This window comes from Camarhynchus parvulus, chromosome 11, assembly GCF_901933205.1.
Source record: "Camarhynchus parvulus chromosome 11, STF_HiC, whole genome shotgun sequence".
Classification (NCBI taxonomy): Eukaryota; Metazoa; Chordata; class Aves; order Passeriformes; family Thraupidae; genus Camarhynchus; species Camarhynchus parvulus.
In genome coordinates, this window is record NC_044581.1 from 9,204,491 (window position 1) to 9,218,322 (window position 13,832).

A 13,832-nucleotide genomic window follows, 5' to 3' on the forward strand; every position below is an offset into this window, starting at 1 on the left:
AGCAAGCAAATTCAAATGTGGTTTAGAGGGAACAGTGTAAACTCAATCTGCCAGTCATTAAGTTTTAATTCTGCACTGTCCTCCAGCTTGCTGTTTTTGCTTTCCTTTGGCAAGCACTGCATTTTGTTAACTATCATTAAAATGAACACTATGTGATCACCCTAAGTTTTAAAAAGCTACTTGTTCTATCTAAGCATAAAGACTTACTGCAGCAGAAAACAGAGACATCTAAAGTTGTGTTCAGCCTGTCCACAGACACACCCTTACATACAGTAGCAAAGTCACTCCAGGGAAGAAGAACAAAATACAGTAATAGAAATAACATGGAAGAACCTCAAACCAATGGTTACCTACCCTTTTACCCGCACAGATTTATAGACTTAAGATTCTAATAAGATGAACAGTCAGATTCAAGCCAGTCATTACCTGGCAGAATAAATTAAATTATGAACATTTAAAAGTGAAAATCTTTTTATCTCTTATGTACCCAAATTTCTCTGTCAAAATAGCTGGTATACACTGAATAGATATGGTACCTGAGAGAACTCTGTTAATGCACCACAGGCTAATCACCAATTATTGGGAGGTAATACTGGAAGTTGAATGATAAATTCAGTCAAGAAAAAAGTATTTGTTGATCATGACCACTCTCCATACAGTGTCTCAGAGAGATTTATTCCTCCTGCAATTAACTAACAATAATGTGGCACAAGTTGTATAAGACTCACATTATCTTTTGAAAAAAATATTTGGCATACTAGGACAAACATGGAGACAAGAAAATAACCAACTCTCAAAATTTTGTCATTCTTTGAAAACAAAAAGAAAATAACAGCATAAGAGCAAGGAAGAGGACTGTGCACGTGCAGATGCTTAAAATGCTAAAAAATTTGCAAGAAATTCCCCAGTAAATGACACAACTTTTGAGGCTGTACTGCATCAAACAGATGTTTTCTAGAAGTAGCTGGTCTGGCAGTTACAGCTGCTTCCCTTTTGATGTTGGATACCCAAACTGTTGTTTCTCTCTGAATATTTTCCTTGCCTTCTCTCCCCCTGAACTTCTCAGCAGCACTGGATTCTTTACAGGTTTTAGGGTACTCTGTCATGCACCTTCCTGCCTTGTAGGGGTATCAGTTTTATGTATTCTTGCTTCCACATCATCCTTACACATTTTTCAGACAAATACTGTAGAGGTACACATTGAGCCAAATCAGCGATCTAACTTGGGTTCATTTTGAAATGTAAATTCTTTAATCCTATTAATTTAACAGAGTCCTAGTTGCCTGTACACCTCCAAGCAGAACAAAGGGGTGGGAAGCAGAGTGGGAACTTCTAGCCAGCACTGTCACCTTCTTAAAGTCACATGAACCCACAAGACTGCATTACCAGATAAATTAAAAACCCCAACAGAATACAGTCTACAAACTCTTGGTATTTTGGGTTTTTTTTATTCTATGTACAATTCAATATTAAATGAGAAAAATCATGTCAGCCTTTGGGGTGCAAGAAGTAACAAATTTGCATATGTTTTGAATACTTTTTCATATGACGCAATGCTATTCTGTACCAGATGCTGAATATGGGAAAATAGGTCTGAAGCTGTCAGCTTTACTGCATGTAAGGATCTGTTCTCAAGAAAATATTCTTCAGTCTACACTGATAGGTGAGGATTAGCAGTAAAACTGCTAGATTTAACTCACCAGTTATCAGCTGTAAACTGTGCACTGAGCTTCACTGAACTTCTGCATAATCTCTGATAGTGCAGAACTTCAATTCAATTTATAGTGGTGTATTACTCTTAAAATACCTGGAACATGTTAAAGAATAAGCAGCTCAGCTGCTTCAGAAATGAACAAGTACTTTTTCTGTCTCTCCCCAGCTTACACAGCATGACAGCTTTGTGTTATTGATGAAGACACCTAACTTTGTATTCAGAACCCAGATCAGCTGCTGGCCATGAGGGGGTTTTCATGTTATTTTAGAACAGAAGATTAGGAAAAATAAGAATTCATGTTTTAAAGCCCTTCACTTTTCAGTCTTGATGGAGAAGGAACATGTTTGTAGATATTTCCATGTTTCATTAGTAAATTCTACCTAGTTTGGTGCCAAATTACTGTTAGAACAGTTTGGGACTTAGCCTTTCACAGAAGTTTCTCTCCCCTTTTTTTTTTTTTAAATTTTATTAAAAACGTCATTAGCCATGCAGTAACCTACTAATAAACAACCAAATCACATCAGGATAGGGAAGTAATGAGTGACAGTCATTCTAAAGCTTTCATTAAATCAAATCTTTGCACATTGTTGAAACAGCACTGATCTGTAAACCTACAAATGTTCTTCTGGAAATACCAAGGGAGTTCTATAATCTGATTAATGCAAGCCTCAGAAAGTTCATACTCATATATATCATATCAAGACTAAAGATTTTGGAGAACAGCAGCTATTAAAGGGAACTCAGAGCTAAAGAAAGAACCCCTTGGCAGCATTCTCAACAGAAACAACAGCATTTGAAGGTATCACTTCATTGATTTAATCAATATTAATCTAACAGATACCTTCTTCTCTGCAACCATTATTTACAAAACAGAACTGACTGATGAGGAAACAACTGATGTTCAGTGTAAGAACAGCCAAACATGTCCACAAGGATCTGAGCATTCACAGCTGTAAAAGGCAGGGCACAGCTCATGGGCTGACTCTGCCCCTCTGCCATAGGAAGAAGCCTGGGGCAGAAACAGGACTTGCTCTGACTCTGGCCCCAGAGCAGTGTGTGTGGGACAGAAGGAAGAACAAAGCCTATGGGACTCATTAACATAATTCAGCTAAGAACAATTACCTTCCACTTGTAGCATTGTTTTTGAACACAGGTGCAACTGATACAAAAATTCATTTTAGCCACTCTGTATGAAAATGTTCCTACCTCCTTGTAGCCACTAAATGTAGTAGCAACCTTTCAAAGATACCCCATAGACCTCCTGACAGTTGTGAAAGTTCACTGGTTGAGATTCCCAGATCTTCTAGAGAGATACTTTTATTAATTTTTGGTCGCAGCAAAAATAATTTTCCACTTAAAGCTACTCCCAACATTTCAAAAGAGAAAAAGCTCACTGACCATACAATGGCTATTCCACATTTTTTCCTCATCCCAAGTTTTTGCACAGATGAACCCACAGTGTATTCTGCGACAAGTCCATGTTGCAAGACAGCAACCCCCTGAGAATATCAAATCATAACTCTGATCCAATACTATGGTTTTCAAGATCTCTTGCAGAGCCAAGATACTGCTGTGGCTGCTCTTCACTGCCTAGAACAAAGCCATATTCTCCCCGATGGAGAAATTCTTAAGTTAAGAAGTTTGGGGTCATTCCAGCTGCCACAGTGGCCTATCAATAGACTTTATTAATCTGTTTACATTCAAAATACCATTCTGCTCCTAGCAGAACAGTTCACACTGCTGTCAGAGTACTGGTACAGTGAACTGCCATGTGGAAATCTCTGTTCCGTCATCCCAGAGCAAAGCAGAGAGATGAATAACAGGTACAGCACTAAGGCCCTGCACTAAGCACTACCTGAATTTCCCTGGATTTAGTAATGGTGTGTAAACATTACAGTGATAGTGTTGCTTATTAAAAACCTAAGAGGGTCAAAGTTCCTCTGCTTGTCTCACTTAAGTGGGTTCTTATCTTCAAAGTCAGTAATTTGCAAACATTTTCATTTTAAAATTTTGCTAGTAGAATAGCTGGTGTTATTTCTATTAATCAGAAAAAGGTGATAAATACTTGGCAGACTAACTTTGTCTATAGAACTCTTTCAATGTGAGTGCAGTTCTTAAAATTAAGACCGAAGGCCCAAGATACTTATGGTAAAAATAAGACATAATTCTGTTCCTCTCTATTCTTTAGACTTCCAAGAGAAAGATTCAAACAAAAGAAACCATATTCTGAAGTATTCCACTATCTACCACTTTATGTAAACTATTTTTTTTCCTGAATGAGTTAATTACATTGTTAGCCATCCTAGTTTTCAGCAGTAAAATACTCTCAAGCGGCCATTACATGTCCACCATTAAAATGATTTCTGAGCTGTAAATACATCTGTCAAAGCCTGTTTGGTTCACTACCATTGGGACAAAAAAACTATTTGATGTCCCATCACTCTCAGTGTCATAGATTAAATTAATGACAAAACAGTCTGGAGACAAACACCAATTTATGTTGTAGTTTTTAAATCAATGTGCAAGTCTCTATGAATTCCATGAGGGAAATAAAGGAAGCTAGGTTTTATTTCAAGATTTTTGACCATTACTGAATATTGCCAGATTATCTTCCAGACACAAAAGCACCATTTATTGCCATCAAATACTGTGGGACTAAAGAAAGAAAGAAAAAATGAATGACTCATTAAGTTTCCTACCCTGCAAATGCCTGTTTGCTTGAGACACAAATTAGATTCTCAAGATCCACTTGACCAAACCTTAAGTCTACTGTTCCACTAGTCATTCATGTTAAAATAGAAAGTTTAAAGCAAAAGATAATAAAGACTTTTTAAAAGCAAAAATAACAGAACTGCCATGATTTCCAATTGCATCATCAGACAGCACTTTTCTAACAGCCCCATGTTCCTGCACCAGGGCTGGCCATGTCTGTGATGGTCCTTAACTCCACAATACCACAACCAAGGTCAGCACCAGCAATGTTCCTGATCTCTTATGAATTGTACTTGTAGAGTGAAGTCCTCACCAAAGGTATTGTATTATATCACCTGCTCAGTAGAGATTTCTAGGTGATCTCTAGACTCTCTTTACTCTCCTTGTTCAAGTAAAAAAAGTACTGTAAAACAGACTTTCTGATTATTTTTTGCACTTTCTGGAACTCTTACAACTCAAACTCTAACAGCAAGTATGAAAGAAAGTCATAAAATCAGCACATTTGTGGAATGTTGGAGTAAAATGCTAGTGGGAAGGTTGGATATACTATCATTACATTAAGATCCCAATAAAGGGTTTTTTTAAGTGGAGGGGAAGGAAAACATGAGACAGATAAAACCATGTCTTACATATCTCCCTCCTCTGGGGAGGCTAAGGGTGAAAGAAAGAGGTATCTTAAACAGCAACAAGAGTAACCTTGTAATAAATATAATTACCAAGTTAATTGCTGAATATTCTGTAAAATGACCAACTGAATCTGCCATCATACCTGGTGAGTGACACCATCAGCAGCCACCTCCACTATTCCCTGTCCAGAAGCTGCTGCCCAGTTCTTTCACTTGGAGGAAGGAATTGCAGTGGTCCTGCCCAAGCCCTTGCCCACACTTCTCTTTGACAAGGAGCAGAAATGGGACTTGGGCCATGTAATACAAAGACATTTTTCATATGCCACTGACTGGCAGATTATGAGTTTCTGTGACCAAATAACAAGCTGTCATCAAACAAACCAGTTTGGATGGCATGTGAAATATGACTAATGCTCAAAAGCATCTTATACATTTTTAGATTTTCTTAAGCATTGCACACTTACTGAAAACAGAAGAATGAAGGAAAACATGATAAGGCCTGAAAGATAAAGTAGATAACAGATTTACAAAACTTTAGAGAGCACTCAGAGCAGAAGGTGCTACCTACACATTTCACACCACAGAACATGTAAGGCAAATCACTCCCCTTCTTCCAGGGGTCAGTTACTGCTGCTAGGTGTGTACTTATTTTATCTGCTTGGAATCAATACTCCTGTTTACTTCATGCACTGCTTTGTGCTTGACAACACAATCAAGACATTAAAAAGTACACTATTTTCACTATATCTTGTAATTTATACTACAATTAATACAATTGTACATACATTATGGAATAAATACATAATAGAGATTACATAATTCTTTATGATAACTAATATGCTCACTTTTGGTCACCATCATCAACTATTTAGAAACAGAGGATCTTGCATTTCATTTTTATTTATAAAAATGTAAGAGTCAACTTAGGTTTACAAGAATCAAAATTACAAAATACTATATGACAGAATGGAAGGTTTTACCTACTGAAGATGCACACTGCCATAGCCCCTGTGGAATAGGTTACAACTGCTAAGTAATTCAACATTTCAATGAGGATACAGCTGCCAGTGCAGCCATTTCCACCAATTCAATAGTCAGCTGACATTTTTGGCAGCAAATGCACCCAGCTCAATAGGTTTATGTAGCCTCCTTGTGTATAGGTGTAGTCTTCATTGTCTTCTGTCTGTTTGCCCATCTTATATTTACAGAAATTCTTCAGTTCCTGCTTCTAAATAAAGTCTGACATTTGAAAAAATATTTTTACTTTTTAATGAAAACACTAAAATTTCTTTTTATTCAGTTGTACTCAGTTCCCTGCAGTACAAGAGGAAACAGGTATGAGCTGTCCATGTTTCAAACCACTTTGTTCATCCCACAGAACCATAAATCCACAGCCCATGCCTGTTTGTTCATGACATCTAACCCTACAGTAGTGCTCACCTTTTAAGAACAATGTTAGCATGCAAGCTAACAAAAATGGCAAAATAGGACTGCTCAGTATCCTACACAAATATAATACAATTCCAAAATACATAAATAAGTTAAAACAATCATCATTGTTTCAGTTTGAATGAAAAGATTCTAGAAACAGATTGAACACCTATTACTAACAGATGGCAATGGAATTTTTAAAAACCCCAGACTTGAGGACAGTTAACTTATCTGTTAACACAGTTGTTTCAGACCCGGTAGAACAGATTTTTCCAGCCACCAGCTTTGTGTCTTTACTGTTAAATTTTACAGTAAACAAAAGCCATAAACAATTATGTGGAAGAACATTAAAGGAGAAGAAAAAAAAAACCACTTCTATTTACTAAAATCAGTACAATTCTTTGGAGAGAAATTAAAACCTGTGGTTATAAAATTAGGCAAAAAATAACCAAATGGTTGAATAAGTATTGTTTAAATGGATTTAGCTATTAACAAGCCAAGCTAGATGACAACTTCTCAAGAATTTATACAAGCTCTATAACTTGAAAGACCACAGAACTGATTCATCTAAAAAGTGAAAAGTGGGGGGGACTTTTCCTCTCAGTTAAACCAGTTCCCTCTTCTGAGTCTCCACAAATCATCCTGCTAGCACATGACTAAACTGCAAAAGGAAAAGACCTATTGAATTCTATCATGGATGGTGCAAATACCTTGGAACTACAGCCCAGACATCCATTCTTTCTGGATGACTTTCAGCATGGCATACAAATATCTTCCTTTATTCTATTTCTAGAATTTATGAGCCCAAAGAAGTAAATCGACACAAAAGCAAATAAACTCCCTATCTCTTTTGTGATCTCCCAGTTTTATAAAATCATGTAAGTCAGGTTTCCCTAGCTATATTAAAATGTCAAGTGCTCAGATTAGATGGAACTGCAAAGCATGTAAAAAACCACAGACATTTAATTCAGCTGGGCTCTGTGCATATACACAAACTTTACTTAAATAAAACTAATCCTATTTACAATGATCTACTGTGTTTTTAAAGATGAAGGGTATCTGGTATCTCAACTTGCTTTTTCCTAATTACAGCATTCGTCTGCCTTCAACAAGTTTTCTTTAAGAAGTCTTAATGCATCACTGAAATACAAGGGCATTTATATGCCTATTTAAGATGCACAGGAGGGGAAAGCCAGGAAGGAGCCACTTTCTAATCACTCACCGGAATATAGGAGTGTGACCAGGCTTCGGCTTGTTCCAAGTAAAGTGCGAAGGAACAGAAAGAAATTGGTCTCCGGGCAAGTCTTTTTTCAAGGTGTGCTGAGAGCCAGAGCAATCATCCACGGCAGTTTCAAGGGATGATGACAAGTTACCTTGCTCTTCAGGACAGATATCTATTTTTCCAGATAAAGTGGCAGTCTGATCCTCTGAGGTCTTTCTGGTTTTTAGAGGAATATCAGTCTCTGTACAACACTGAAATGGTGAAAGCCCAGAGTTAAGGCCTTGTACATTATGAATGGATGTGTTCAGCCACGTGTCTTCTGTTATGCTTCCTCTGGGAGAATGGCCGGGTGATGGAGTTGGAGAATGGTGAGGAGAGAGAGAACCAGCATAGCAAATCTCAGCACTGGAGTGGCGGCGTTTCCCACAGGGGGATGTAGGTCTGGATGAGGGCCTTGATGTTGGTCTGGGGCTCAGCCAATTTTCATCTGTAATACTAGTTCTAGGAGAGTGACAGGGAGACTGCCTGGGTGACAAGGCATGCCCAAACCCATAAGGCTGCTGCCATGATTCATCACTGGGACCTCTCGGAGAACCACCAGGTGATGCCAAAGGAGAGCCAAGGGTAAATCGAGCAGCTGCTTCATTTAGCTCTGAGTCTACATCATCATAAACATGGGAAATGGATTCACAAGAGGAAGCATCTGAAAACCAACTCCTGGATGAAATGCTGCTGGCAGGGCTGGGACTAAGGGATGATTCCCTATACGATGGCTCAAGAGGAAGATAGAGATGGTCCCGGGAAGGCCTTTCCATATATTCATTTTCTGTGCCATTTGTGTGTAATTCATCTTCATTGGCCTCAATCCCCTGGTGACAGTTGGGTGAAATTGATGTGATTTGAATGCTGGGGCACTCGAAGGGTTTGGGTCCACCTAGTGGACTGTACTTGGATTCTGGTACCTCACAAGTGCCTTCATAGTTCTTGTGACTCTGAAATCTTGTCGGAGAGGAGTGAGACTGCAGTCCATGGCGAGGAATACAAATTGGCTGGTTGACAGAGGATGATGGCTGCTCTACATTAAAGATGTATATGGACGCACAGTCATCTGACTCAAGATCTGAAAACGAAATTAAAAAAAATAAAAATGTAGTAAGAGTCAGAATGCAATACTTGGATAAATGCCATAAACAAAATCCTTTGCTTCCCAGATATGGACTGTTATCAACATCCTAGACATTTCCCATTACACTAGTTACACAAAATAAAGCTAATTCTTAAAATTCTTAAAATTAAGTTTTCCCCAGTCTATTTTACAACTAAATATGACTACAGTATGATTTTCTATCATATATCCTGTTTTCAATCAGATTTCACAGTTTATACACATCTTCACAAAGAAATTATAATGCAAACAGAAAAATGGGTTAAAATCCTGAAAGGCTCTAAGCTTGAACACTCAATTCAAACTTCATCTCTCATAACTGTATTCCACATATAATAAACATTTTTAATCAAAAATCATTAAAAGTTTATCTTTTTTGACACAAATAGGATGAAGGTACTTTCTGCAAGTCCTGTCAATACTTATAAGAACCAGAACATCACATCCATAATACTGATCTACTTTAACAACGGAAAGCATCTTACAGTGACTCAAGTTTGAATGAAGATTATGAGCTACTAAAAACATTCAACCAAAGGAGGCCTAACAAGGAATATTATTAGAGATACTATGAAGAATTGTATTCCTAAGATGTATTTTTTGTAGGTTGGAAAACTCTGAAGTGCCTATGCTAAATAGCATTTTTCAGTGCAGTTGCATGAAGTTTGAGCACAAGTTGTTCAGCAAAATAAGGCAAAACAAAATATTCTCAGGCCTCACTAACTTATCCAAAACACAGGAAATATTCCAAAGAAAAACAAGCAATTGAGAAGGAGTACAAGTCCCATTATCAAAATCAGCAACTTCATCTCACAGAACTGAAGCAGTTTTTCTTCCCCATTTCTCAGTATTAAATTAACTGCCAATAGGAGACATTTGTCTGAAACAAAAGTAGAAAACACAAATTTTTTTTCTTATTTTGTAGGTACTGTGATTCCACTCTTGTTTCTTTTCACTTGTAAATAGGGTCTTCAGTCTTTAATTTTCCACAAATCCAGGCTAGATGACATAAATTGCATCTCTAGGTATTAGCTCTTTTTTTTAAATTATTTTTATCCTGAATACCAGCAGACTAATAATATTTGTTTTAAAATAAATGTATTCTCTCTCACAATCAGTTAAAATATCCAGACTGGAAGCTATGTATTTTAGACCTTTGCATGACAAAAAAAAATTAGTTTGTTAATGAAGTCAGTCTATTTCACTAATAGCAATCAGCTTAAAATTACCTAAAACAGAAACAAAACATCGGCTCCTCAGAGACAGGGAAGCATTTTCAAATGAAGAGAAAGCACATTGTTACCAAGAATTGGACTACATTCCTCAGACTTCACAAAAAAAAAAAAAAAAAAAAACAAAAAAAAAGGCTGAAGGTTCATGAGCAGGGAACAACTCTATAAGAAATCTATTAAAGGAGGCATACATTGCATTTAAGGAGCACATATTATAAACACTGCATGATTTTATATGTATTATGGTTATGTATGACAATTATCCATACTATATATCATTAACTACTACTATATGTGTTAAGAGCACAGAAAATCAGCATAGGTTGATTTCTAAATATGTACACACTGAAAGAATCAGGGTTCTCAGGAAGGACTACTGCACATATCACACACAATTAACTCAAGCTCACTATGTTGAGCACTACCAAAACTGCATTTCCCTGTTCTTTCACTAGGGTAACAAACATTTTTTAAAAACATTAATTGAGAGTCTGTCTTTCTGCTGTTTTCCATCACAAAACATGAAATGCAGACAGTAATTGGTTCTAGGTTTTGCACATTTATTGGTGCATTAACATGCAAGATCACATATCTGTTTCCTAACTCAGTATTAATAAAAGCATAGATGTAGGGAAGAAAAAGCCAATCCTATAAAGGCTATTACCTACCTTATCAAAACTTGGAAATAAAACAGTTTCAGCCACAGAACTTTTAAAATAATAATAATAATAATGTTTTAGAAAAACAGCAGTTGGAAGTCTTCAAGCCCTGTGTGTAACCATTTACTGTCATTAATTGTTTTAGGAACAGTAGCAGCACACTGTTTGCACTAAACCTCTCACCACTGCAAAGAGCCTTATTCCTCTTGCACTAATAATCAAGAGATCTTAAAATATTTAAGACAAGTTCTCTACTTTCAGTGTCACAGGGATTTATAAAAAGCAGATGTATATTCAGAATTTAATTTTCACAATGCTGAGGTGGAGAGATCAGACTCACACAGAATTACCAACACCAGCTGGGCAGAACAGGGGAAGAGATGGAGCAGACAGGAGACAGAACTTTTGTGACTCAGGCTGCTGCGGTCCCTCTCCTGACAAACCCTCTCCTGAGTTTGGCTGTGCTGGCCGTTACCCCTCCCCAGCTGCACACACAAAACAGGAAGCTAGAAACCTAATGAATATCCAATCCCAAAAGCACACTTAACACTGTGAACACAACATGGTTTGAAGTCTAAATCACCCACATCATTTTCAGACTCAATTGATAAACATGTAGATTTATTTCGGTCTGTGCACACAAATCCTCCCCCTTACAGTTCATGTGTTTAAATAACCTGTTAGCTGCTCACAAAAAGGACAACACTAAGACCTTTACAAATCATGTAATTAATTCTACTAAATTATTTACCAGAAATTATTTTTGTCCTAATAAAGATTGCAGAGAATCCAATCTGAAAGAGCCCTCTAACCTATCTTAAGGAACTAGTAACACACAAACATAAATATACAACTGGGGGGGAGGGGGGAAAGAAAAAATGAAAAAAACTTTGCTGATAACCCTTAAAAGAGAAAGCAGTGAGAATAGCACAAAACAAATCCACCACAGGGCTTCAAGAAGCAGAGGGTAAACAAACAAAGGAAAGTCTCACAGTAGGCAAGTGTAAAGAAAAAGGAGTTATGGAGAAGCCCGAGGGAAAAAAATGGAGTTCTGGAAATCTGGTTACTTCATAGGAGAGGTATTACATGCAAACAATCCTATTGGGGGAGGAAAGACAATAAAGAAGTTGGCCAAGTCATGAGGCCTTCACTGACCATAAAATATATGAAAGCACTCAAGACACAGAAACTAGGGCAGCCTACGAAGGTAGAGCACAAAAACTACCACAAGCACATGGGGGCAAGATGACAAGACAGACACAGCAAAACACACAGACCAAGAGAAGTACTGCCATTCACCTCAAATCCCTTCATGCCACTGAAAAGGCAGGTGTGCTAAATGCTTTTGCTTTAGTAAGGACAACAGAATAAACTGCTAATAAAAATAACAGCAATACAGAGTAAAGAAAACTGGACTCAATAAAAGGTTAAAAAATAATGAAGGATTATGGGCCAATAAGTTCAACTTCAGTTTTAGAAGTAGTATTAATAGTTTATTTGTTCCAGTAAGCATTTTAAAGGAGACGAAGAAACAAAACAAGTCGCCGTTTCCTAAGAACAAACCACGTCAAACACATTTTCTTTTACAATCAAAGGAGATGTTCTGGACAAATGGCATAGAAAGAAACTCAGCTTTGTCTTTACTTAGTAAGATTTTTACCACTGAGAAGCACAGAGAAGCCATGAGTCTTTAGAAATTTATTGGCGTCTTCCTCCCCACCCTGCTGAGATCAGGTTCACTACTGAGAGATCACAAAAATGAGCAGACGCTCTATATTCACATATAAGCTAAATAAAGCTGCAGACTTTCATTGCAATCTTACATCAGGCATCTGTGTCATCCACTGTCAATGAGAACCAGAAGGTTGCTCATTTTGAATGTACATTTGCTACTGTCTGGAAACAGCCTCGTGTACAGAAGCTCCTGTTCAGCATTAAAACAATGCTGGCTCATCCCTTACTAAGCTGCTAACTACACTTCAACATAAGCTGTCTAACTGGGGAATATAATTAAATAATATCCAGAACAACTGCTTCTAAAGTACATTTTGCTTACTACTTGCTGTATCAGAGTGCACATTTAGGACTAGCAATGCTTGCCCACCAGTTGTTCACTCCCTGGTGTTGTACTGGCACATGCACATGTGCAGCTGTGCACTCAGCCAGATTTCTCCAGAGAAGGAAGGTCAATTACTATCAAATGTCTGAACACAAGCCCTGTGCCAGAATTACCCAAACTGTTTTATTATTCTAAGTTTACAAGCCCATAAACAAACATTTTCAGACAATAGGAGTTGCTATAAGGTACGAAGAAAGTGCAACTTGACCTAGGTCTTATAAAACTACTACTGTAAAACACGATCAGCAATCAAGTCCTTTAAATAGCATGAGGAAAGACCTGAACATTGACACAGACATCATGTGTGTTCTCAGGCAAGTCTGTCTCACCTACAAGCTTTAAAAAGAATGACCAACTCTTCTGTTTTCCACTTCTGTCATGACAGTTACCATTATCTCTTTCTGAACACAATAGTTACAAAAATATTTGTAAAAAGGGACAAAAAGCATATGTGGCTGTTTTTTTATTTTATTACTCTGCAGGTTTGCACAAGTTTATATATTTCTTGGGATGAAAGAGGTGTCTTAATTTTCACAGGGAACACAAAATAGTCAATAATCGATAGTTTTTCTTTTGTGTACATAAAAACACGATTGATGAGAGTTCTTCTTGGCATACTATTGCACTAAAGCTCTATAAGTGGATATTTAACCCCAGTTTTCCATTACAAGATATCAGTTCTCCAGAAACACTTCCTACAAGCTTAAACATCAGCTTAAAAAATTCCACAACCCCAAACTGAAACATAGCAATGTATTAGTTTATAAGGAGTACAACTGACTAGCAAGCCAAATATGGTACTGAAAAAGAATAAATTGTGAAAAAAATTAAGGTAGGTAGCAGGGTGGAGTAGGGGGAAACATCCTTCTAGACCAGTTAGAAATACATGAAGGAGTACTCCAAGTTTAAGTTTTCAGAAAGGGATGATTTACAAGTCTCATTTTATGAAGCA

General features: G+C 37.2%; 1 protein-coding gene across 2 annotated transcripts in view; it reads right to left on the reverse strand.

Annotated features, from left to right (window-relative positions):
* Positions 1–13,832, reverse strand: part of NFATC3 (nuclear factor of activated T cells 3) — a 64,778-nt gene that overhangs the window by 40,255 nt on the left and 10,691 nt on the right. For both annotated transcript variants that reach the window (XM_030956385.1, XM_030956386.1), the window contains exon 2: positions 7,706–8,825. In XM_030956385.1, the coding sequence (XP_030812245.1) occupies positions 7,706–8,825 (1,120 nt within the window). The remainder of the gene's footprint in view (positions 1–7,705; positions 8,826–13,832) is intronic.